The following is a 22,597-nucleotide window of genomic DNA, read 5'->3' as shown; positions in this document are numbered from 1 at the left end:
GAACAGGAAGGACTTCTAGCTTTTGGGGGAGAGCCACATGTATTTTCTTTTCTAGGATAACTTCTTGGGGAACTTCAGGCACTTTAAAAATATTAGTGTTTTTATAAATTAGAAGTTATAAAGTTAATAGAAACACATGAACATTTTCAGTAACAAAAAACAAGATTTTTTCTTTTAGATTTACTTGACTGTTAAGTATATCTTTAACATGGTGGGGTTTCTACTTTTGGGGGAAGAGCAACATATATTTTCTTTTCAAAAACAACTTTTTTGGGAACTTGAGACAATTAAAAGATATTAGTTTTTTATATTTGGAAGTTAGGGAGGTTCAACATCAACTTGACAATATTTTGAATAACAGAAGACAAGACATTCTTTTTTCCAAATTAGTTGACTGGTGACATATACCTTTAGCAGGTAGAATTTCTGGGTTTTGGGGGACAACCACAGGAGTTTTCTTTCCAGGAACCACTTCTTTGAGAACTTCAGGCACTTTGAAGATATTAGTAATTTTACATGTAGGAGTTAGACATAACACATACAGAATAACACTAATGCTTAGTAAGATTTCCCCTTCAAAATTCATTGGATGGGAACATATATTTTGAATTTGTTTTATTTCTGGCTTTCAGGGATAGCTTCTGGGGTAGATTCAGGCATGTAAAAATTGATATTTTTATCTTTAGGGGTTTTGAAAAACCAGTAGAAACAACTACTATTATTCATATTCTCAAAGTTATTGTGAAGTTGAGAAAGAATTTGGTCCATCCATAATATGATAAGTAGTAACATATACCTTTTGGTGGTGACCATTCTTGCTTTTGGGGTACTGGCACAGTCAGTTTCTTTTCAGTATCTTTGGGATACTCAGGCACTTAAAAATATTAGTATTTTTACACTTAGCAACTATGAAAAGCAGTTAAAAACATTTATCATACACATAACACTAATTTTCAAGAATAGATTTTTTTCCCCCTTTCTCTAATCTAAATTAGATAGTTTATGATGTGTACCTTTAATGGGCAAGGTTACTGGTTCTCTAGTGGCAGGATTGACATTCTTCTCAGGGAGAATTTTCTTAGTCACCCCAGGTACTTAAATATTAATTTTGATTTTAGAAATCATAAAGAGTTTAGAAAATTCTAGGAGAGCAAATACATCTTTCGCTGGCTTTTTAATTAAGAGCACAGGAAACCTTTTCCATTTCAGAATCTAATAATAATCAGTAATAGGAGGAAATTTCTCTTCTGAATGTTTAATAATTGTTGGTACATATCCTACATATTCTGGCTTATTCAGTAAAGGGAAGGATTGATATATAAAATCTAGGAATTTACTACATTTTATATTTATTGTGATACAATTTGCTTTAAGAGAGCTAGCTTTGTATGTTGACTGGAGGACTAGCTTTTGTATTAGTCTGGATTACATTCAAGTTATGTGACTATATGAAAGTCACTTAATATTTCAGTGCCTTAGGCAACTCAATTAAGCTGCTAAGGTATTGATGAGTTGCTGCTCTGCAGAGAGGAGATATCGACATTGGGAATATCTTACTATGAGAAAGTCTAATAAAATCATAGATTAACAACTAAGAAGAAAAAAATCACTTCCCTTAACATGCAATATCTTTTCTTTTTGATTTATTATTTTAGCTATTTAGTTTGAAGGAGATGACACAGACTAATGTGCCATCTGGGACTTCTTTCTGAACTTCAAGTACTCTGAAAGAAAAGGGACAGCTAGATGGTATGGAGCACCAGGCCTGGGTCAGGAAGTGTCCAATCTCAGATGGATAAAGCATTGGCCTTGGAATCAGGAAGATCTGAGTTCAAATGAAGCCTCAGAAACATATTAAGTGAGTGAATGGGAAAAATCACTTAATCCTATCCTAATTTACTTCACTTTCTCTCATTTGTAAAATGGAGACATACCGGAGAAGAAACTAGCAAATATTCCAATATCTTTACCAAGAAAATCCCATGAATAAAGTCTTCAGGATCATATAGAGTTGGACACAACTGGATGACTGAACAACAACAAATATAAAGACTACAAAACAGAGAAAACACTTTTAAAGATCTCCAGATGTCCTTTTTAGTATAGCATCTATATAAGGAAATAATTCTTATGGATATTTTTAAAGAGCTTTATATATTTTGGTTTGTTTAAAATAGTTTAAAATGAAAGCACAAAAAAATGTAAAGTGACAGAATCGACTTACAGTTTTAATAGATTTGTTTTATATAATATTCTGGAACCATATTAACTGTGATTAAAACAATTAGAATAATATAATTGATTAACTTCTTATTTCCCTCAGACTACTATCTAAGGCTATAAGTTGTAAAGCATCTTATTTGGAGTTCTTTATAGTTTGATTTGGATTAGAAGTGAATAGTTTATCAATGATATCATTTGCACAATATAGAAAAAAAGGAAGTATAACTTATTTCTGACAGGACCTTGAGAGCAGAAAAAGACCTCGGGGGCAATTTTTATAGGAGGAATTTGAGAAAAGTTAAGTGATTTATTCAAGGTCAAATAGATTAGAGGAGTTTATTTCCTGGACTACAATTACATTTAATAGAATTTTTATATTATACTTATTGTAGAAAATTGCTTTGTTTTTAATAGTATTTATTGTGGACCCCCCCAAAAATTGACTCATACTAAATTTCTGAAATTTCCATATTACCTATGCTTATGGAAAGTTGATGCTCAGTTGAGGTCCCAAGAGGATCTCAGCACCACTGGATGGGAATCAATATAAATTTCAATCCCACATTTTCCAACTCAGAGAAGGTGTAACCAGACTTTAATGTCACAAGAGGTTGATGTAATTTCTGTTCAGAGAGGAAAAACATTTGGTCCTATCTTTGGTCACTCTCAACATTCTAATGATATCAATGGTCTTACTTTTAGAAGTCACAAGTATAAAAGGAAAATCCTATACCCCAAGCAATTTTCTATTGAACAAATTCAATTTTGTTCTCTACAGGTGTGTAAATGCTGATTGTTGGAGACCTGTACCTTGTGGAAATTTGGGTTTGGGGAAAAGTTTCTCCTTTGAAATAAACTCCTTTGACCCTTTAGTAACTTTAAAGATATTATTATTTTTATGTTAGACATCACAGATAAATGCATTTTTAAAAGCATATTTAAGTTACTTTTCAAAGCCAATACAAAAATTTAATTTTCTTCTGACTGGAACAAAGGAGGAGTAATACCTGGTACTGGGAATTCCTCCCTCTTAGAACCAGCAGGAAGTGCTTCTTCTGGAGCACTTTTCTTGGAAACCTCAGGCATTTTAAAGATATTAGTATTTTTAGATTTGGAAATTTCAGAGACATACTCAACTGGGACCCAAGCTACTGGTACATCATACATTTTTTAAAACAAAATATAATGTTGAATTTTATCCTCAGGATTTATACCTTGTGCTGAAGGAGCTTCTGGCTTTGTGGACAAATGTGTAGGCAGTTTCCGTTCAGAGATAGCTTTCTTGGATACACCAGGTGCTTTAAAGATATTAGTAGTTTAACATTTAGTAGTGTAAAAATATAGAAGAAATAGTAAATGTTTTTCTCTGGACTACAAAAAAAGTTTTTTCTTCAGAATTTGATTATTTAAGGATACCTTCTCTTGGAAGTTGCTGTGTTATTTCTGGAGTGGGCTCTGATATCTCCTCTTCTTGGATGAATTTTTGGGATACACTGGATTCTTTAAAGATATTAGTATGTTGAGAAAATATTAAGTTAGAAATTAAGAAGACAGAGAAAATGCTATGCAAGCAGATACAGCATGCAATTTTTCAGTCTTGAAGTCAAAGATCTTCTGGATTTGGTATTGGTGAAATGTACCTTTAGCAGATAAAACTTCTTTCTTTTTAGGAACAGTCAGAGATATTTTCTCTTCTGGGATGACTTTCTTAGGCAGTTCAGGCACTTAAAAGATATTAGTAAGTTAATGTTTACGAGCAATGAAGAGAAATGAGAAATATCAGGCTTTCAGGAACAAAGAAAACTTTGCTTCAGATTTAGATCATGGCTGATGTCTACCTTTATTGGCTTAGGAGCCTTTACTTTTAGGAAATATAATAGATTCTTCTTCTTTCAGCACCAATTCTTTGGGCTGATAAAAGATATCAGTTTTATAGACTTGGAAGAGTTTCAAAGAAAAAAGGAACAATAATAATAATGACATGACATGAGACACACATTAATTACTAAAATTAAAGGTAGTTAAAAATAACAATAAGAATAAATTTAGCATGTGAGATTGTAATCCGTGGTCCTTTGCTCATCAAAAAAAAAAAAAAAGAATCTATGAATGTGGGGAAAATATTTTCCATTTTGTTAAAAGCACATCATTTTATTTTTGGTGCTCTAATTAATCAGCCTAATGGCCAGGGACCTTATAATTCTTTATTCTATTCTTCCCTGTCTCAGAGAATAAGCAGCAATTGAGATCCTGCTGGGTTTGTAAAGATATAAAAGGTGTTGTCTCAGAGTCTCTGATATCTTTTTTCATATTTTATATTTCTTATAATTTTGAGGTCTACAGTTTAAGATATTTATAAAAAATAAACCTCTGAGTTTTTTAGAAAATACTATAGTCTTCTCTGGAACAAATTTCTGGGCGTCAGGGACTTTATTATTCTGAATTCTTTCAAGAATAAATATATTACTAAGAATTTGAAGGCTGAGGGAAATACAAAGTTTAGAAAGGAACACACACATTCTCACACACAATTTATTCTCTCTAAACTCATTATATATACTCATTATAATCTCAGACAGATAAAGGACAATTATTTCACCACTGTGAAAAAAGTCATAGATACCTTTGGGAGGTGGTGCCTCTGGTTTTTTGGGAACAGCAACTGGAACTTTTGCTTCTGGAACAGTTTTCTTTGGTACTTCAGGCACTTTAAAGATATTAAGATTTAAAAAAATATTTTTGAGCATTCCAAAAGTGCACATAAAATATAAAGAGAAAATAAAAGAGACATTTAACAAAGATTATACATAGGTAGATTTGCTTAGTAATTTCTTGATTTGTGCAAGTTAACATACTAGCTATGCTGTATTTTTCTATTATCATTGATACAATTCTCATTTGTAACAGTAGCAAATTTTTCAAAAGATCATTATTTTTGCGGGAAGATGACAATATATTCTATCAATATTTTATATTAATATTATCAGGTTAGACAACCATTACTTTCATTGTTCTACTTCATAAGGGTGGGAATAAGCATTTCGATATTGCCACTATATACCACAATCAACCTTGTGAGATAGGTATTAATAAATTGAAGAAAGTGAGGCAGAGATTAAGTGACTTACTTAAAATCACACAGTTTGTAAGAGTCTAAATCCAGATTTGATTTCAGGTCTTCTTGAGTCTATTGCCTCACTATCTGCCTCTGGCTCTAGTTCCCTACCATTACACTACCTGATCCTAACTTTTTAACATAGCCTTTGAAGGTAGTATAGTAAAAAAGGTTCTGGATTCCAATCCTACTTCTAGTGATTAATATCTATGTAACATTGAACAAGTCACTTTCTTGCTTGGGCCACAGTTTTTAAAACTGAAAAATGATGGAGTTGGACTAGATTGTTTCTGAGGTCTCTTCCAGTTCTCTATCACTAATTTTATAGTATAAGCATGTTATTCCATATAAAGTTAAACTTAAATCCAAAACCATTCTAAGTCTACTTCCATTCTCCCCATTAATTGAAAAAAATGTCATTTATATTTTGAATAAAAGAAGAACAAAGAACAAAAGACTTGGAGATTTTTCCTGCCATATATTATAAGGGAGGTGGGTACCTTTAGCTGGAGGAGGAGCTTCAGGTTCCTCTGGAACAGCTATCTTCTTTTCTGGAATGACTTTCTTGGGTACCTCAGGCACTTTAAAGACAGTAATTTTTTCTTAATTTTCCAAATTACAAGATATGTAAACAAATAAGATAAAAGAAGTATGAAGACACAATTAAAGCATTGCTAAAATAGGAAAATGCAGACAACTTCATCACATACATCACAATGATTGATATGGCTGAATTTTCATAGTAAATATAAAACTGTAAAAACCCAAGAAAATCATTCATTTTTATAATAAGTAAAGTAGTTATTTGACAAAAATTAAATGAACAATATACCTTTAGGAGGCGGTACTTCTGGCTTTTTTGGTGGAGTGATTTGTATTTTCTCTTCTGTAATAACTTTCTCAGTCACTTCGGGCACTTTAAAGATATTAGTTTATTTTAAGTTGGAAAGTTGTTAAGAGGTATATAAAACATTAACAGAACAAAGACATCAAATAATATGAACAATGTTACAGATAAAAGACAAATGTGAATTTGTGACATATGGGCATGCTTGAGTGAGGAATTAATCTCAACAGACAGGATCACCAGGAAGCTTATAAAGATTTAAACCTTTAGTTTGTGTTATACTTTGAGAGCCTTAGACAGATCAACTGATATTTTCTTTACTGTAAAAAACTTACTTAGGAATCTCACTTTAAAGATATTAGTTGTTTTTAGAAAGTTCAAAAATGCAGAACATAGAAAGCACAAAACAGAACATAAAATCATAAAGCAAGGAAGAGCCTAACTACATGCACTACAAGATTAAATGAGAAGAACTTTTTAATAAATAAAATACCTTTTACTGGTGGCTCTTTTCGAGATATAGTGGTAGGTTGCTTTTTGGGAGGAATGACTTTCTCAGGAATTTTAGGCCCTTCAAAGATATTAAGGTTTGTTTTGATTTTTTTTGGAACATTTAAATCTTAAAAAAAAAAAAAAACTCATAATATTACAATACTAATCAAAAAGGTGATGTTTGGGAAATATAATAAAACATTTTCCAGTTTTATTAATAATGATTCATTTTTGTACATGCTCTGCATCTCAATGCTTTGTAAGTCTTTCATTTGTATCAAGAGAATAAAAGCTCTATGGTGGCAGATCATGTTTAAGTTTTGTCTTTGTATTCCTAGCGCCTGAAATAGTGTATTGCACTTAGTGGTCACATAACAGATATTTATAAACTGAATTAAATATCCATGGCTTTCTAGTCTATATAATGGCAGATATCTATTTTCTTATATTTTTATACTATTTATTTTTTTCCAGAACTACAGATATACTATATGTTTTAATATTTTTTGCTTTTATTTCTTCTTGATATCAAGGACCTGGTCTGCCATTTTGAATTTTGTATTACTATAAATATTTCGTTGTATTTTTTTCATGTTTTTTAAAGAAAAATTTAAAATAAATAAAAAAAGATTCAATACTATCTTTTAGGCAGTGTCTATAAAAGACCACAATAACCAGGGGAAACCTTAGTTAAGACATGAATTATTTTATCTTCATGGTTTTTTTTTTTCCTTTCTGCTGAACCAGTTCTTTGGATGCACTAACTAGAAATTTTGAGATTGGTAGTAACTTCAGTTGACTTCAAAAATGATTAGTAATTCCTAATTCAGTGAAGCTGAATTTTGATAAATTGATAAGGATATCAAGTGTTTTAATCCTTTCTTTAGAAACAAACCTGATTTGAAATGTTTCTGGGAAATTCACATCTACTTCATTACAATAGGAGGGCCAAAGAACTAGAATTTTCCTTTTTTTCTTACAGCAACCATATTAAGGCATAAATATGTAATACAAAGGGAAACTTTTTTAAAGAAAGTTAGTGATAGCAAGACTTGAAGAGTATGAATAACTGTAGAATGCTGTATACCTTTCCCAGGAGGTGTGGGTTTGATAGTCATTTCTACATCTTCAACTTCAATTACTTCTTTGACTTTATAGATTTCTTCAACTTCCAGAACTTCTTCCACTCTGTGTTCTTCAACATCAAAGAATTCCTCCTCCTCCTCCTCCTCCTCTTCTGCCTCAAAGAATTCTTCAACTTCTTTAGCTTCTATTACTTCTCCAATTTCGTGCTCTATTTCTAGCACTTCTTGTACAACTTCTTGTTTGTGGAAGATGACTGATACTTTTTCTTCCTGGATTGTTTTCTTTGCAATTGTCTCCACTTTAAGAAATTTGAAGTGATACATAAGAAATGAAGATGAAATTTTACAAATAAATGTTATAAGAAACATGAAAAAAAGGTACTTGGGAAACAAACGCACTACAAATTCAAAACAAAGCTTCTAAGAAGAATTGTTGTTGTACCTTTTGTAGGGGCAACCACCTCCTTTTTAGGTACAAGAACCTTCTTTTCTGGAACTTTCTTGGATACTTCAGGCACTTTAAAGACAGAGTATTTATTTTTAAAGAATGTAGAACATTAAGATGAACTTATATAACATAAAGCAAGCTGATATATTCCATGGAACTAAAGAATAACACATGGAGACTTAGGGGCAACACAAACGCTTATTGAAGAAAAGATGAAGTGCATTATTTAATAATTTAAAGAGAAGAAAATATACCTTTAGCTGGAGGAGGCTCTTTTTTCTTAATTTCAGGTACTTTTTCTTCAGGTACGGTTTTCTTTGTCACTTTAAAGATATTAGGATTTTTTTTTTTTTAGTAATTTTATATTGCTGACATTTCAAAATAAATACAAAACAAAAATATCACAAAGAAAACAAATATATGTGTAACTGAAAATAACAGGAATAATGTAGGATGTTAGATATGAGCTACTATTTTCAAATAAAACATATCTTTTCTCCATATTACTTTGGGATGATTAAACTTCAGGATCAAAAAAAATTTAAAGACTTCTTTAAAAACATGTTATACTACTCCATTTCCTAATAACAGAATTAATTTATGTAGGATCTGCTTCTCTAATACTTAACAAAGAAGCATTTGAAGTAATCATTGTCAAATATTAATTTGGACCTCACATATGTAAGATTTTTTTAGAATACTACTGCACGATGATATTTTTTTTAATCTATAAAAGGACTATGATATAATTAGAAAATTTAGAGGAAGCTTTTTTTCCTTTTGTAAGATAATTCATTGTGGGTTTAGAATGGAGATGGAACATTGGACCTCATTTCTTATTAATGGAACACTAGACGGAAGATTATAGTAGAGTATTAAAATCATCTAATGATTTGTATTACACTACATCATTCTTTTTGAAAGTCAGTCACCAAAAATTAGATAGACTTTTTTTATATTGACAAGTAGAGGAATGTATAGTAGTAGTGTTTGATAGAATAAAATAGAAATCTATACTTTCTCTTCAGATTTTAGAATAGACTACCATCTTCCTTCTGAAGCAGTTAAAGAAGAAATTTTGTAGGAAAGAATCATGGAGAAAAACTTGTTAGAAAGAAAATAAATTCAGGTATTATCATGAAGAAACTGATAAAGTAAAATGGGATTGCCAATGATCTCACTAATAAACACCTTATCCTTATGCTGAAAAAATAAAATAAATATACAAAAAATGTATATTTGTATGTGGCTGCTATTAGGGTCAATGGAGACTTTGCAATTTAAGTGACTATATGAATATTAAGTTTTCTTTTTCATGATATTAGCTATACCTTTAACTGATGGAGCCTTCTCTTTTTTAGGAGTAACAGCAGGTGCTTCAGGGACAGCTTTCTTAACCACTTTAGGCACTTGAAAGATATTTAATGAGTAATTAAAAACTTTTATGTAAAACACAGAACAAAAGCAAAAACAATACAGTAATAAATAAAAACGACACAGAACTTTAAAGTTAAAAATGTTGAACATCTTATGATTCTCTGACAAACTTTGTCTTTCAAAGGGAAAACAACATGTATTCTAAATATAAACAGAGTCTAAAATGCAATTAAGGAAGTCATTTCAAGAATAATGTCTTGAGTTGAAACAAAAGATTCCCTTTTGCTCAAAAGTAGATTTCTCAAATTCTATTTTTAAGGGAAAAAGAAAAGAATAGGAATGAGGATAAAATACTAATGTGTGACATTGTCAATAGAAAATGTCAAATAAAATAGGGGGAAGGCATCCTATCTCATAATAACATATTAGAACAATAACTATAATTGGAATGAAAACAAGTAGCAAGTCAACCACCCAATTAGATAGCTTCAACTTTTAAGCAATAATTTTTTTTATCAATTACAATTCACTAAAAAATTTTTCAGAAAAGTTTGAATAAATACTGACAAAGATCAGTGGCCTGAAGTTATTTAAAAAGCCCAGTTCTCATATATTCATGTACCTAGGGGTGGTGAAACTTCCTCAACCTCCTCTATGATAGGAACTTCAGGTATCTCCTCCTCTGGAAGAATTTCTTCAGGTTCTTCAAACACTTAAAAATATTAGTGTTTTGTGAATTATTTCGATAATTTAATTAATATGTGACTAAAATAACACAAAACTCATTTTAATGTTGAGCATACAATTGACCTGTACACACCAGGTAAGCACATATCAACCATGAAAATTGTTTTTTTTTTTTTTTGTCAGCTTTTTACAAATTACATGAGTTTTGTCAAATCATAGAATATCAGGGCTAAAAAAAGTCTTGAGAGACAATCTAGCCAAGCACATTTTACAGATAGAGAAAACAAGTCCATATTATTTGTATAGTTTTGGAGACAGGGAGAAATATTGCAAAGAAAACTGCACGCAGAGAAAGAAAGCTCGAATTCTGGCTCAGAGACAAACTAGCTAGATAAACAAATCTTCATTCCTCTATAAGCCTCAAGTTCATTCCTCATTATATATTAGTTTTGTCCTAATACACTCTACATTCCCCTCTCTGTCTTTTAAAATCTCCAGTTTTCTTCAAGACTTAATTCAATTGTTTAATTCCTCAAGAAGCTTTACCTGGTGTTTGCTAGTGCTTTTCTTTCTAAGATTACCTCGTGTTTACTTTGTATGCCTTGTATGTAAACTCCTTGAAGGCAGGTACTACATTTTTTCTTTATATCTCTAGCACTGAGCATAGTTTTTGGCATATAATAAGAGCTTAATAAATACTTGGTAATTGACTGATCCAAACAGGTATAATAATAATTTCATGTTTACTTATAATCTTATTATTAAGAAAAATGCTTTTTAAACCTGACTAGTATATAAGTGTGAACTGTCATTTTTACTATTGCATTAAGTTGTATACAACTTCTTGTTGAAGAATATGAACTCTAATCAAGATTTGTCCAAGCCTAGTCCTTTTTCTACCACATCCCAAGTTTCTATCTAGCAAATCCTAAACCTTATTACTTTGGCTTATGCCTATATTCAGGGTAGTGAGGTCTGTGGGCAGGGTCTGGACTCAGACATTAGCTGTGTGACCCTGGACAAATCACAAAATGGTGCTTGTCTCAGTTCTCCCATCTATAAAATGAGCTGGATAAGGAAATGGCAAACCATCCACTATCTTTACCTAGGAAACTCCAAATAGATCACCAAGATCCAGACATGATTGAAGAAATGATCAAAAACAAAATATGACTATTTGTTCCCATTCATATCATTAAGGTAAGAGAAGATAAACATACAACAAATATTGAATTTCACTTCAAATCGAACACAGACAAAACTGAAGGAAAAAAAGAAAGTGGTCTTCCAAATTTATTAGATCTACTATAATCCTTTTTTTTTTTTTAGATGAATGAGGGTTTTTTTGGATGTTTGATTTTTTTGGGGTGCTTTATATAAATATGCCAGTGATGAAGACAAAATATGAATTGTTTGCCAAATATCAGACAAATTAAGAAGACAGAAAGATTAGATCTCTTTACATAACAGCTTATCTACCTTCAGCAGCTGGTGGGGCTTCTTCCTCTTGAGGGAGAGTGGGTAGTAGTCTTTCTTCCACTTTCTTAGATACCTCAGGAACTTTAAAGATATTAGTTGCTTTTAAGAATTCTAGAATGCTTACAACATAGTAAGAACAAAAGAAACATAAAAGGGGCAAATTTCTGATTTTTCGTCACAAGATGGAAGAAATAAGAACATATATACATGATGGGATATTAATCTTTCAATGAATGGGTTAGTAGGACTTTTTTTTTTAAAGAAAGAGGTTTATGTTACAAAACTTTAAGAGGTTATCTACCTTTTGCTGCAGGAGCCTCTACTTTTTTGGGAAGTGCTTCAGGAACTGGTTTCTTAGTCACTTCTGGCACTTTAAAGATATTTGGATTTAGTATTTTTTGTTTTTATTTTGGGGGAATACAACAACTACAAAGTCAACAAAATCACAAAAGAAGATGACACCGAATACAAACTCTCTATATAAACATAAATGCAACTCAAGAAACATACATTTTGACATTTATGACAAGTGAAAGATACGAGCAAAGTTACGTTAGTTACATATGGTCATAGCTAGCTAGACTAGGAGATGAAGTACCTTTGGCTGGGGGGGGCTCCACTTTCTTAGGAACAGGGGTGGGGACTTTCTTCTCATGTACGGGTTTCTTAGGCACCTCTGGTACTTTAAAGAGATTATTTATTTTAGGAGTCCATTTCAGACACCAAAAAACAATAAATACATAGTAATGTTAAACTGGATTAGAACAAAAATATAGACACATGAGTGACATTGATTTTACTATTGAAAGCAAGAATGGAACAACAGACTTTAATCTGTTTACAAACTGAAGTACCTTTGGGTGGAGGGACTTCTTCTTTCTTGGGAATGGATATCTTTTTCTCAGCCACTTTCTTCTTTGGAACCTCAGGCACTTTAAAGACATCATTCCATGACAAAAATTTCATTTTGCATTGCAAAGACACATCATAAAGAATAACAACATATATGGGACACAAAGTATAAGAACAACAACCACTGATCAAAACCCATTCTACCATTCCCCCACCCAATTCCAGACACAAACAGACAAATAGAAAAACAACATTCTAGTAAAGAACATGATAGGAATGATAGATTCTGAATATTATGATGGAATTAAGCTTTGGATTCTGAATCTGGGCAGCAGTCCACTTGATTTTTGGATAGTTAATATGGTTAAACCATTTAACTAATATTAATAATTTACTCAGCAAACATTCACATAACATCCCTGACTTAAAATCTATTAGCTAGGTAGCATTAGATTCTTTTCTTCTTGATTTCACTATGGTTAATTAATCCATCTGCTAGAGTGAATTATGTATAATCTCCAAAAAGAGTAACTGCTGAAATCATAGCAAGAAACATTGTTGAATTGCAAAGCAAAGGAATCAATTTTATTCCACACAGTGATTTTCTTTCATTCTACTGTCAAGATTATCTCTATTTTTGGAGCATAGGTATTGTTTTGTTTTTGTCTTTGTATTTGCAGTATTTACACAGTGACTGACATATAGTAAGTGCTTAAATAAATGCATATAGAAAGACCATTAGGGGAAATAACTCAATGTAGTTGCAACTATGTATGTATATAAGTATAATGAGTATATATACACATATATATACATATATGTGTATATATACTCATATACTCATAAATATATATATATATGTGAGATCTATATGTAGTCCATTAAAAATGTTTATACTTAATTATATATTGTTGTTGCTCAGTGTTATGATTTCCTCATCCTATATTGGGGGCAGCTTATTTTTTTGGTAATTTAAAGACACCATGGTTTGGTGAGTAAATGATGATGTTTTGGTAGATCTTTTATTTTTCTTCAAATTGTTTAAGGTTAATTAACCCAGGTATTGCATAATCTTCACACACTTAAAAGAACTTTCATCTAAAAGGGACTTTGCCCCAACTGGAAAATGTAAAGGGCTTAGGAGAATATTTGGTAATTAGGAAAATACTTGGTACATCTTAGATACTAGAGAAGTGTCAGCTATTATTATTAATCATCATAGTAATAAAATTGAAAATATGGACTTTTACTGCCATGTGAGCTCAATTTTTTTCACTTTTGAGCAACAAAGCACAACAAAAAAAAAATAATCTGAATTCAATGGATCTTGATGCAGTTTTAAAAGCAAAATTGAGGGTGTGCCCAAAGTTGCTTTCTTCAAACCCAGTTCCACCATAATTATCTTGTAAAGAAATGTGAATAAAGGATATAAGATAATGAATACTCTCTTGGGCTTTTATACCTTTGGTTGGTGGAGCTTCCACTTTTTTAGGGACAGGGACAGGTACTTTCTTCTCTGGTACAGGTTTCTTAGGCACCTCAGGCACTTAAAAAACATTATATTTAAGTAAATTAAAAACTACATTCGAAGGACATCTTACAGAAAAAGAACACATAAATCCAGAAGTACCAAAATGTGTCAATTTTCAAGAATTAAACAACATAAAAATACAGAGAAGACATGAGATAGATGACAAAAAGAAGATTAAGTTGATGGCAATGATGTTTTGGAGAAATTCAAAGGAGAGCTGTTATACCTGGTACATGCACAGGTATCTCAGGTTTAATTTCTTCCTTGGGTAGAATTTCTTCTTCTTCTTCAAATGGAACTTCCTCCTCCTCCTCTTCCTCAGGGGGAAGTTCTTCCACCTCTGGGGGAATTTCTTCCTCTACAAGTGGAACTTCCTCCTCCTCCTCCTCAAAGGGAACTTCCTCTTCTTCAGGGACAATCACAGGAACAGGAACTGGCTCGGGTTTCTTTGGCACTTTAATGACATTATTTGATTTTTCAAAACTTAGTTTACATTGAGAGCAAGCAGAACAAAATGACAACATGAAGGAAATAACCAGCACGATAAACAGCAAAACCAAAAATGCTTTTTTTCAAAATAAATTCTACAAAATATTAACTTCAAATAGTGAGACTCATGAACATAATAAAAATTTTTCTCCTTGCAGTAATTTTGTTAAAAGATTTATGTACCTTTGGCTGGAGGAGCTTCTACTTTTTTTGGAACAGGTATCGGTTTTTCTTCAGGGACAACTTTCTTGGGCACCTCTGGCACTTGAAAGATATTATTTGACTTTAAGAATGTATTCTTTTACATTTATTGTAGAAAAAATATTTTTTAAAATAAAGAAATATATAAATAAAATAAAGAAAGGAGAAGAATCTGAATATCTAAACTGTGAAACTTAATATGCATACATTTTTCATGTAGTACTCCATTCCTTTTAAACACAAAAGAATCGATGTAAATCTATGTGAGCATATATAAAATATGGAGCATTTTTCTTTCCTGTATATTTTAATTGAAGAAACAATGTACCTTTGGCTGGAGGAGGCTCCACTTTCTTGGGAACTGGGGTAGACACCTTCTTCTCTGGTACTGCTTTCTTCTCTGGTACAGGTTTTTTGGGTACTTCAGGAACTTAAAACATTATATTTAAGTAAATATAGGGCTCTTAAATTGCATTAGAGATATTTATTGTTTGATGCCACATCAAAATAACACATTTAAGCAGAGATTCCAAACATGCTAGCCATGTGAGGACCCTCTGTCCACTGGGCCTTCTGTCCAGTGCCCTCCTTATCTCTATCTTTACCTATCTCCTTACTTCCAAACCCAATAATAAACCTCTTTTATCAATCTAAAAAAAAAATAACACATTTAAGTGCAGGGTCATAAACCTATAAGATAGGGAAAGAAAAGTGGCCATATGCCAATATAAAGGTAACTTTTATAATAAGATAACTTTATTCTTCTTGTGGGAAATGACATCAAAGAGATTTCTGAGTGAAGAGCAAAAAATAAGACCCTTCCATTTGTACTCCGTAACATTTTGAAATTTAAAAAAATATTGTAGATAAAGCACAAAAGTATGTACCTTTGGCTGGAGGAGGTTCCACCTTTTTAGGGACAGGTACTTGGACTTTCTCTTCTGGAATAAGTTTCTTGGGTACCTCAGGCACTTTAAAGACAACATGTTAGATTAAGTATTTCATTTTAAAAATTCAAATACATGACAACAGAATAGCAAATTAGTATCTGAAACAGAAACATTGATTTATTTTCAGCAGAATTAAGAATAACCACAGTGATAATAGTTCTCTCCATGAGAGATGAAAAGACAATTACACATACTATTTAACATAGACTGACTGGTGAGGAACACAATTTTTACTTATTTTACTTTAAACATACACATACATACATACATACATATATATATATTTACACAATGTATAGATACATTTAATATTTTAATCAATACTGGTCTATTTAATATATCCATATATGGATTAATTTTAAATGCTCAAATATCTATGCATGAATATATTAAATATATCTGTATTGAATATAAACCAACACACAAACATTATTAACACAATAACATCAATAAAATACTGATTATTAATGTCAACACAACATATTTAATAAATTTATTATTACTACACAACAATGTATTTGACAAATATATTAAACATCAATTGATAGTGATATTGATATGACTATGTTATAAGTATATAAGTAAGAGTTTATTGTAACAATGAAAAAAGAAAGAAAATATCAAGCACAAATACAATCCAAAGACAAATTTCAGGTCAAACATAATCTCTTGTGATCAGTGGGGTAATTCTTACCCTAGAACTAATGTTATAGTTAATTCATAGAAGTCACTAATAGAATTTAGCGCTATTAGAAACTTTTACAAATAAGGAAACTGCACATACAGAAAGAGCCTAGGTTCAAAGTCATAGATGTTAAAAAGTATTAAAGCTAAAATTTGAGCCCCAAATCCATTTTTTTCTGCTCACTATTAATAGCAAAGGGAGTTTGCCAAAGTGAGCTTTTTTGCTTTGCCTGGGTAAATCCTAATGTAAATCTATGAATGCATCACAGGGGAATGTACCTTTAGTAGGTGGAGCCTTCTCTTTTTTAGGAACAGGCACAGGTACTTTCTCCTCTGGTTTCTTAGGAACCTCAGGCACTTTAAAGAGATTATTTTTGTGTTAAGAAACTAAAATTGCCTAACCTTCACCAACATTATCATCAAAGAGCACATTTAACCAAGCTTAGTAACAATTATCCATTGACATAGACTTACAAAAAATAAATATAACCAAAAAATATGGATGAAGGATTGTTCATTACATGCATACTGTGAATGTGGCCCATAAATGGCTCTACCTTTGGCTGGTGGAGCTTCCTTCTTTTTGGGAACAGGGACAGGTTTCTTCTCCTCAACCACAGGCTTCTTTGGTACTTCAGGCACTTTTAAAAATATGATTTCCATTCAGAAATGTTTGTGATGACATATCAAATTTATAAAATAACAATTACCAAAAAGACAAGGCTTGTGAAAGGGGCATTTTTCAAGAACAGGAGGTTAGCATGGTGCTAACACTGAGGACTGACTCTCAGTCACAGACCATTAAAAAGAGCTTGACATCTGTCTTGGCAAAAAAGAACATATACCTTTCACTGGTATTTCTGGTATCACTTCTTCCTCAGATACAACTTCTTCAGGAATAAATTCCTCTTCTTCTTCAGGGACATATTCCTCTTCCTCAGGCACAATCTCTTCTTCTGGTTCTACCTCTGGTTCTGGTTCTGGTTCTGGTTCCGGTATCTTAGGTACTTTGGGCACTTTAAAGATACCATTTATAGTTTGGACATTTTTCTTTTCAATTACTTATCAAACCCAAAGAACTTGAAGTTGAAAGATCTATTTGCATTAGAAAAGAAATAATAGCTTCCCCTCTTTGCCCACAGAGGCCCACGAGGTATAACGCACTGAACATGAACATAACACTAATAAGAGAAGGAAACGAGACAAATAAATGCTCTCCCCAACATAAAGGAGTGATATTATCTATCAGTAACAGGTGGCGCTACTTTCCTCCTCTTCTTTTCAGGCACTTAAAATAGTAATCTAATCATAAAGAGATAGAATTGCTCAAATTGGGTGACATTAAGTGGTTATATGTGGAGCAGATGAAATTTTATTATAGTTGCTGCTTTTACATTAGATATATAATCATCTATCTAGAAATGACATTGTCCAACAAAATGTTTCTGAATCTTATAGGTGCCAAAAAAAGGTCATGATAATAATGTGGAAATATTTGAGATAGTTGAAACCAAAATGTAATATTTGTAACAGCTACACATTATGGATGTTTATCATTGCAAATAATGAAATTGTTTAATTTCCAAGGAAAATATGATTTCATTTTTCATGACAGATGACAACTTTTTGGAAATTTAGATTTTCCTTAGGGAAAAATATGAACCTTCCTGCAATGACAGAAAGAAAACAAAATAGACCAACCCCAAAACAAATACAAAAATTATCCCAAACAACTATTGACCTCACCAGGAAAGAAAAATTTCACTCTGAATAGGTGCTATGAGATTTTTTACCATCACAGATAAATTTAAAATTCTAAAGGAGTCTCTAGGACTCTCTAGAAGTCAATAATGGCCAGATATTATTTGTTATTTTCTCACTACTTTAACCACAAAAAAAAGTTGCAGCTTCAAGCCAAAGTTTGCTTGTTTGTTTAAGAAAAGTTTTGATTTAATATTTCAACATAACTATATATGTGATATAAGAACTATCTGGAATGGGGCTGGCTAATAACAAATAATATCTACTCTTTTAGAACAGTAACAATAACAAACATTAAAAACAATACACAAATATCTACAAACCACTAGATAACAGATAGTCTAAGAACCTAAGAATGGAATTATAAAACACACGATTACGAAAGGAGAAACAGCATAATAAAGACATTGAATTAGAAAAGAAAGTAAAACATAAAATAGATTCAAACTTGACTGAGGAGATGATTGTACCTTTGGCAGGAGGTGCAATCACTCTTTCTTTTTCTCGTTTAGTGATTGCAATATGTATTTTTTCTTCAACAACTTTCTTTGGCGCCTCAGGCACTTTAAAAATAGTAATAGGTAAAGAGCATTAAAACCAACCACAGAAGACAATAAAACACACACATGTTTACCCCCTCCCTTCCAAACAGTGCAACATAAGAATCAGGATTTAAAAAATACTTCATAAAAACATAAAACACAACATGAGGAGGTAGAATCACATTCACAACACAAAGAAAATGCTTCTGAGTTCATTTTCATGTCAAGCCAATGTACCTTTGGGTGGTGGAGGTTTGAGTTTAACAGGAACAGGAATAGGTACTTTTTCTTCAGGGATGATTCTCTTAGGCACTTAAAAATATCAATTTTAAGAGATTTTTAAACCTTTTAAGAACCACAAATATTCAAGAGTAATGATGACAAAACATTAAGAAGTATAATAAAGTTCATATCTAAACTCAAGTATTCTGTAACATATATTTTTCTTACAAAGACACAGAAAACATATATTTCTTAACAGATATTTTATATAACAGATCTTTTTTTCTACTATACCTTTAGCTGGTGGAGCCTTTGGTTTCTTGGGAACAGGAACTTTCTCTTCAGGGACAGGTTTCTCTGGTTCTTTAAAAGCATAAATCATTCATTTACACAAGAATTTGGGGAAATAACATGAAAAACTATTACTCAAATAGAATCATGTCATGAATTTATGAATTTCCTTATCTCATTTATAACAAATTTCAATATTCACTGTATGCTAAATGAGGGAATTGCATCGATGGGACATGCAGTAACTAGAAAAAAAAATGGAATTCCCACGAAAGGTTTAACAAAATAGAATGTACTTAACAAACATACTATTTACTTTGATAAAATACATGAATTGCTTTCTATTCCAAAGCAAAATTTTACTACAAAACTTGAAATTGAAGAAGAACAGCATTAGTAAAACTCATTCTCTTCCCCAGTGCTTGCTTCTCTCTCTCCCTCTCTTCTCTCTCTTTCTCTCTCTCTCTCTCTCTCTTTCTCTATCTCTCTCTCTCTTTTCTCTCTCTCTCTCTCTCTCTCTCTCTCTCTCTCTCTCTCTCTCTCTCTCTATCCCTCTTCCTCTCTCTCTCTCTCTCTCTCTCTCTCTCTCTCTCTCTCCCCCCCTCTCTCGCTCTCTCTTCTCTCTTCTCTCTTTCTCTCTCTCTCTCACTCGCTTGCTCGCTTTCTTTTTCTGTTTCACTGACTCCCTTCAGTCCCTCTCTTCTCAGAAGTTTAAGGACATCTTCCTAATTTGAAACAACATAAAAAGTCAGTTATAAACTAAATATATCAATTTAGTCAAGGGATTTCCAAATGAAGATTATTAAGTCATTTCCTAGTATGAAAGGGGACTTCTTTTATGGTAGAGGGGGGAAAAACTCAAAGAGAAATCAAATACTTATACAGTTTAAAGTTTCTTCTTGTATATGCAATTCCATAAACCAGAAATATTTGAAGGAACTCGGTTGTATACTTTCCCTTTTTGGTCTGCTCAACAGAAAATAGAAATGTTCCTAGCAGTTGGGTATACTCAGCCATTTTTAGCTTCAGAATAAACAGTGTTAAGAAGTTTGAATCATGTTATCATAGATTTACATCTAAAAAAGAGCTGAGAGAACATCTAGTCTTCCATGTTAACAGAAACTTATAGAAAAATGCTGTATCATGTTAAAGTTGACAGTAATGGCTGTTTTGTGAATAATGATGAGAGGGAAAGAGGATATTTTGAGTGTCTTGAATCCTATTTGTCACTTAAAATGCTGATAAGTGAAAGTCAAAATGCTGGAACAGAAATATATGAAAAAGGAAGGATTTGAATTTTAGAGATGATGATGATCCAAAGTCTTCTATTAATTTTCCTTTTCATGTCAAACTTTTCTCAGGAACATAAATTCTCTGAGAGTTACATAGATCATTTTCATTTTGATAGTAGATGCTTAATAAATGCTTATTGACTACTTTTTTTCTTACTGAATAAATATTTATTGATCATAAATTTAGTAGTCACACCCTGTCCTTATAGTAATACTCTCAACTGAGAATTCAGATAGAATAAGGATAATATTTAAAAGGAAGTTGGAATGCCTGAATTGGAAGGCACTTTAGTGTACCTTCAGTTCAACCTCCTGAAGTTCCGCCCACTGAAAGAAACTCTTTTGTAATATCCCTAAGAAATGGTCATCTATTACCTTCTCAAACATTTCTAGCTTATGACATCAGAAGGCAATCTGACGTGGAATAAGATTGAATGATTTAATTGTACCTGTGACTGAAATGTATTCTTCATGCTCCTCATGAACAACCTCACGGTGCTCATATTCATATTCATCATATTCATCATATTCTTTTGCTGGCTCATACTCTTCATATTCTCCATATTCATATTTCTCATATTCCTCATACTCCTCCTCTTGCACTGAAACTCTTTCTTCTTCTTCAGTGTAAGTCCATTCTTCCTTGGCTGAGATTGTCACTTCTGGAATAAGATTGACAACAGTGGACATTTTACTCAATGAACATTTCATAAAATGTTACACTCACACAGAAAATATAGGAATAAGGATTAGATGTTTGATTTTTACTAATGAAGGGAAATCCTAGATTGGGGAAACTCTCTCTGTACCAGCCAATATTTTCTCTGTAACTTTACAGTCTTAGGTGACTTAAGCAATGAGAGTTTAACTGATTTTCCCAGGGTCACATTGACAGTATATGTCAAGAGCTGGGACTCCCTGGCTTCAAGGCCAGATTTCTGCTCCCTACAGTCAAGAGATATCAAAGTCAAGGTCAATAATTAGGCCCTAAAACGCCAGTGTGGTGGAAGATTAAAATGTATTTGGAAAAGGTTTTACAAAATAAATAAAAAATAATGCAACATACATAATGTTAATTTGTAGTTTTTAAGACAATATACAATTATTTGAGTTTGGTACTACTGTCTATATACCATGATGCCTCTCTACTGTATAAGTACACACTTGATTTAAGAATATGGAAGTCATCCCCAAAGTTTTTACTACAATTCATTATCTCTTGATCTTGGTATAGTAGACCTCAATTATTCCTTTTTGTTCAATCACATAGTTCCCTCTCTTCCAATTATGATTATAAGGGAATTCAAGAGATGAACAGTACTTCCTAGTATCCTCCCAACTTAAGTCAATGAGCAGTTGAAGCAGAACAACAATTAAACTGGGTAACTAGTAATCCAGAGAAGTTTGGTTTCATGCTTCACTTCAACATTCAACCTAGTAGCAAATATACCTTTAGTGGGTGGAGGTACTACTCGTTTTGGAACAGCAACAGTGACTTTTTCTTCATGGACAATCTTCTTTTGGGCTTCTGACACTTTAAAAAGAGTAATAATAAACATTCAATTGTATTATTGAAAGCAAGTATATTTGGAGGCATGATGTGTGCATAAGTCAAAGATGAAGAATCACAAGATGACCCTCATTTAAAATTTTCATACAAGTGGCAAGAAAAATCAAGAATGGCAAGTAGGCATGTGCTAATTTCATGCCTAACTCACAAGAGACAAACATTCAAGTTAATAGAGAGGAAATAAGTTAATAAACTCAGAGAGTTACAATGGACAGAATCTTTATAACTGCAAATGAATATATTTCCTATTTTCTTTGGATACCTTAAGGGCAAGAAACATGACTGTGGGTAAAATAAGTGGCATTTATGAAAGGATGTAAGAGGAATATAGATAGCACAGGACAACTGAAGTGAAGCATTAGAAATATATTTGTCTAACTCAGTGAAAGATGTTCTCATCATCTTCTTGTACTTTTTTTTTTTTACTACTTTGTGTTAAAACCTGAATTACTAAAAATA

The 22,597-nt window shown here is 32.0% G+C and overlaps 1 protein-coding gene across 1 annotated transcript in view; it reads right to left on the bottom strand.

The window, feature by feature from the left end:
- Positions 1-22,597, bottom strand: part of TTN (titin) — a 322,989-nt gene that overhangs the window by 146,645 nt on the left and 153,747 nt on the right. Inside the window, 30 exon segments of the mRNA XM_051986127.1 lie at positions 409-492; positions 3,438-3,521; positions 3,640-3,723; positions 3,864-3,947; positions 4,847-4,930; positions 5,839-5,919; positions 6,171-6,254; positions 6,679-6,756; positions 7,765-8,061; positions 8,205-8,279; positions 8,465-8,533; positions 9,542-9,619; positions 10,210-10,299; positions 11,754-11,834; positions 12,055-12,123; positions 12,352-12,435; positions 12,608-12,685; positions 14,068-14,151; positions 14,363-14,590; positions 14,809-14,889; positions 15,155-15,256; positions 15,714-15,797; positions 16,740-16,817; positions 17,018-17,101; positions 17,306-17,476; positions 18,692-18,784; positions 19,001-19,075; positions 19,280-19,348; positions 21,018-21,230; positions 22,019-22,102. Coding sequence (XP_051842087.1) covers positions 409-492; positions 3,438-3,521; positions 3,640-3,723; positions 3,864-3,947; positions 4,847-4,930; positions 5,839-5,919; positions 6,171-6,254; positions 6,679-6,756; positions 7,765-8,061; positions 8,205-8,279; positions 8,465-8,533; positions 9,542-9,619; positions 10,210-10,299; positions 11,754-11,834; positions 12,055-12,123; positions 12,352-12,435; positions 12,608-12,685; positions 14,068-14,151; positions 14,363-14,590; positions 14,809-14,889; positions 15,155-15,256; positions 15,714-15,797; positions 16,740-16,817; positions 17,018-17,101; positions 17,306-17,476; positions 18,692-18,784; positions 19,001-19,075; positions 19,280-19,348; positions 21,018-21,230; positions 22,019-22,102 — 3,030 coding nt within the window.

Source organism: Antechinus flavipes, chromosome 3 (genome assembly GCF_016432865.1).
Source record: "Antechinus flavipes isolate AdamAnt ecotype Samford, QLD, Australia chromosome 3, AdamAnt_v2, whole genome shotgun sequence".
NCBI classification, from domain to species: domain Eukaryota; kingdom Metazoa; phylum Chordata; class Mammalia; order Dasyuromorphia; family Dasyuridae; genus Antechinus; species Antechinus flavipes.
Note: the sequence above shows the minus strand (reverse complement) of the source record. Positions and strands in the feature narration are given on the sequence as shown.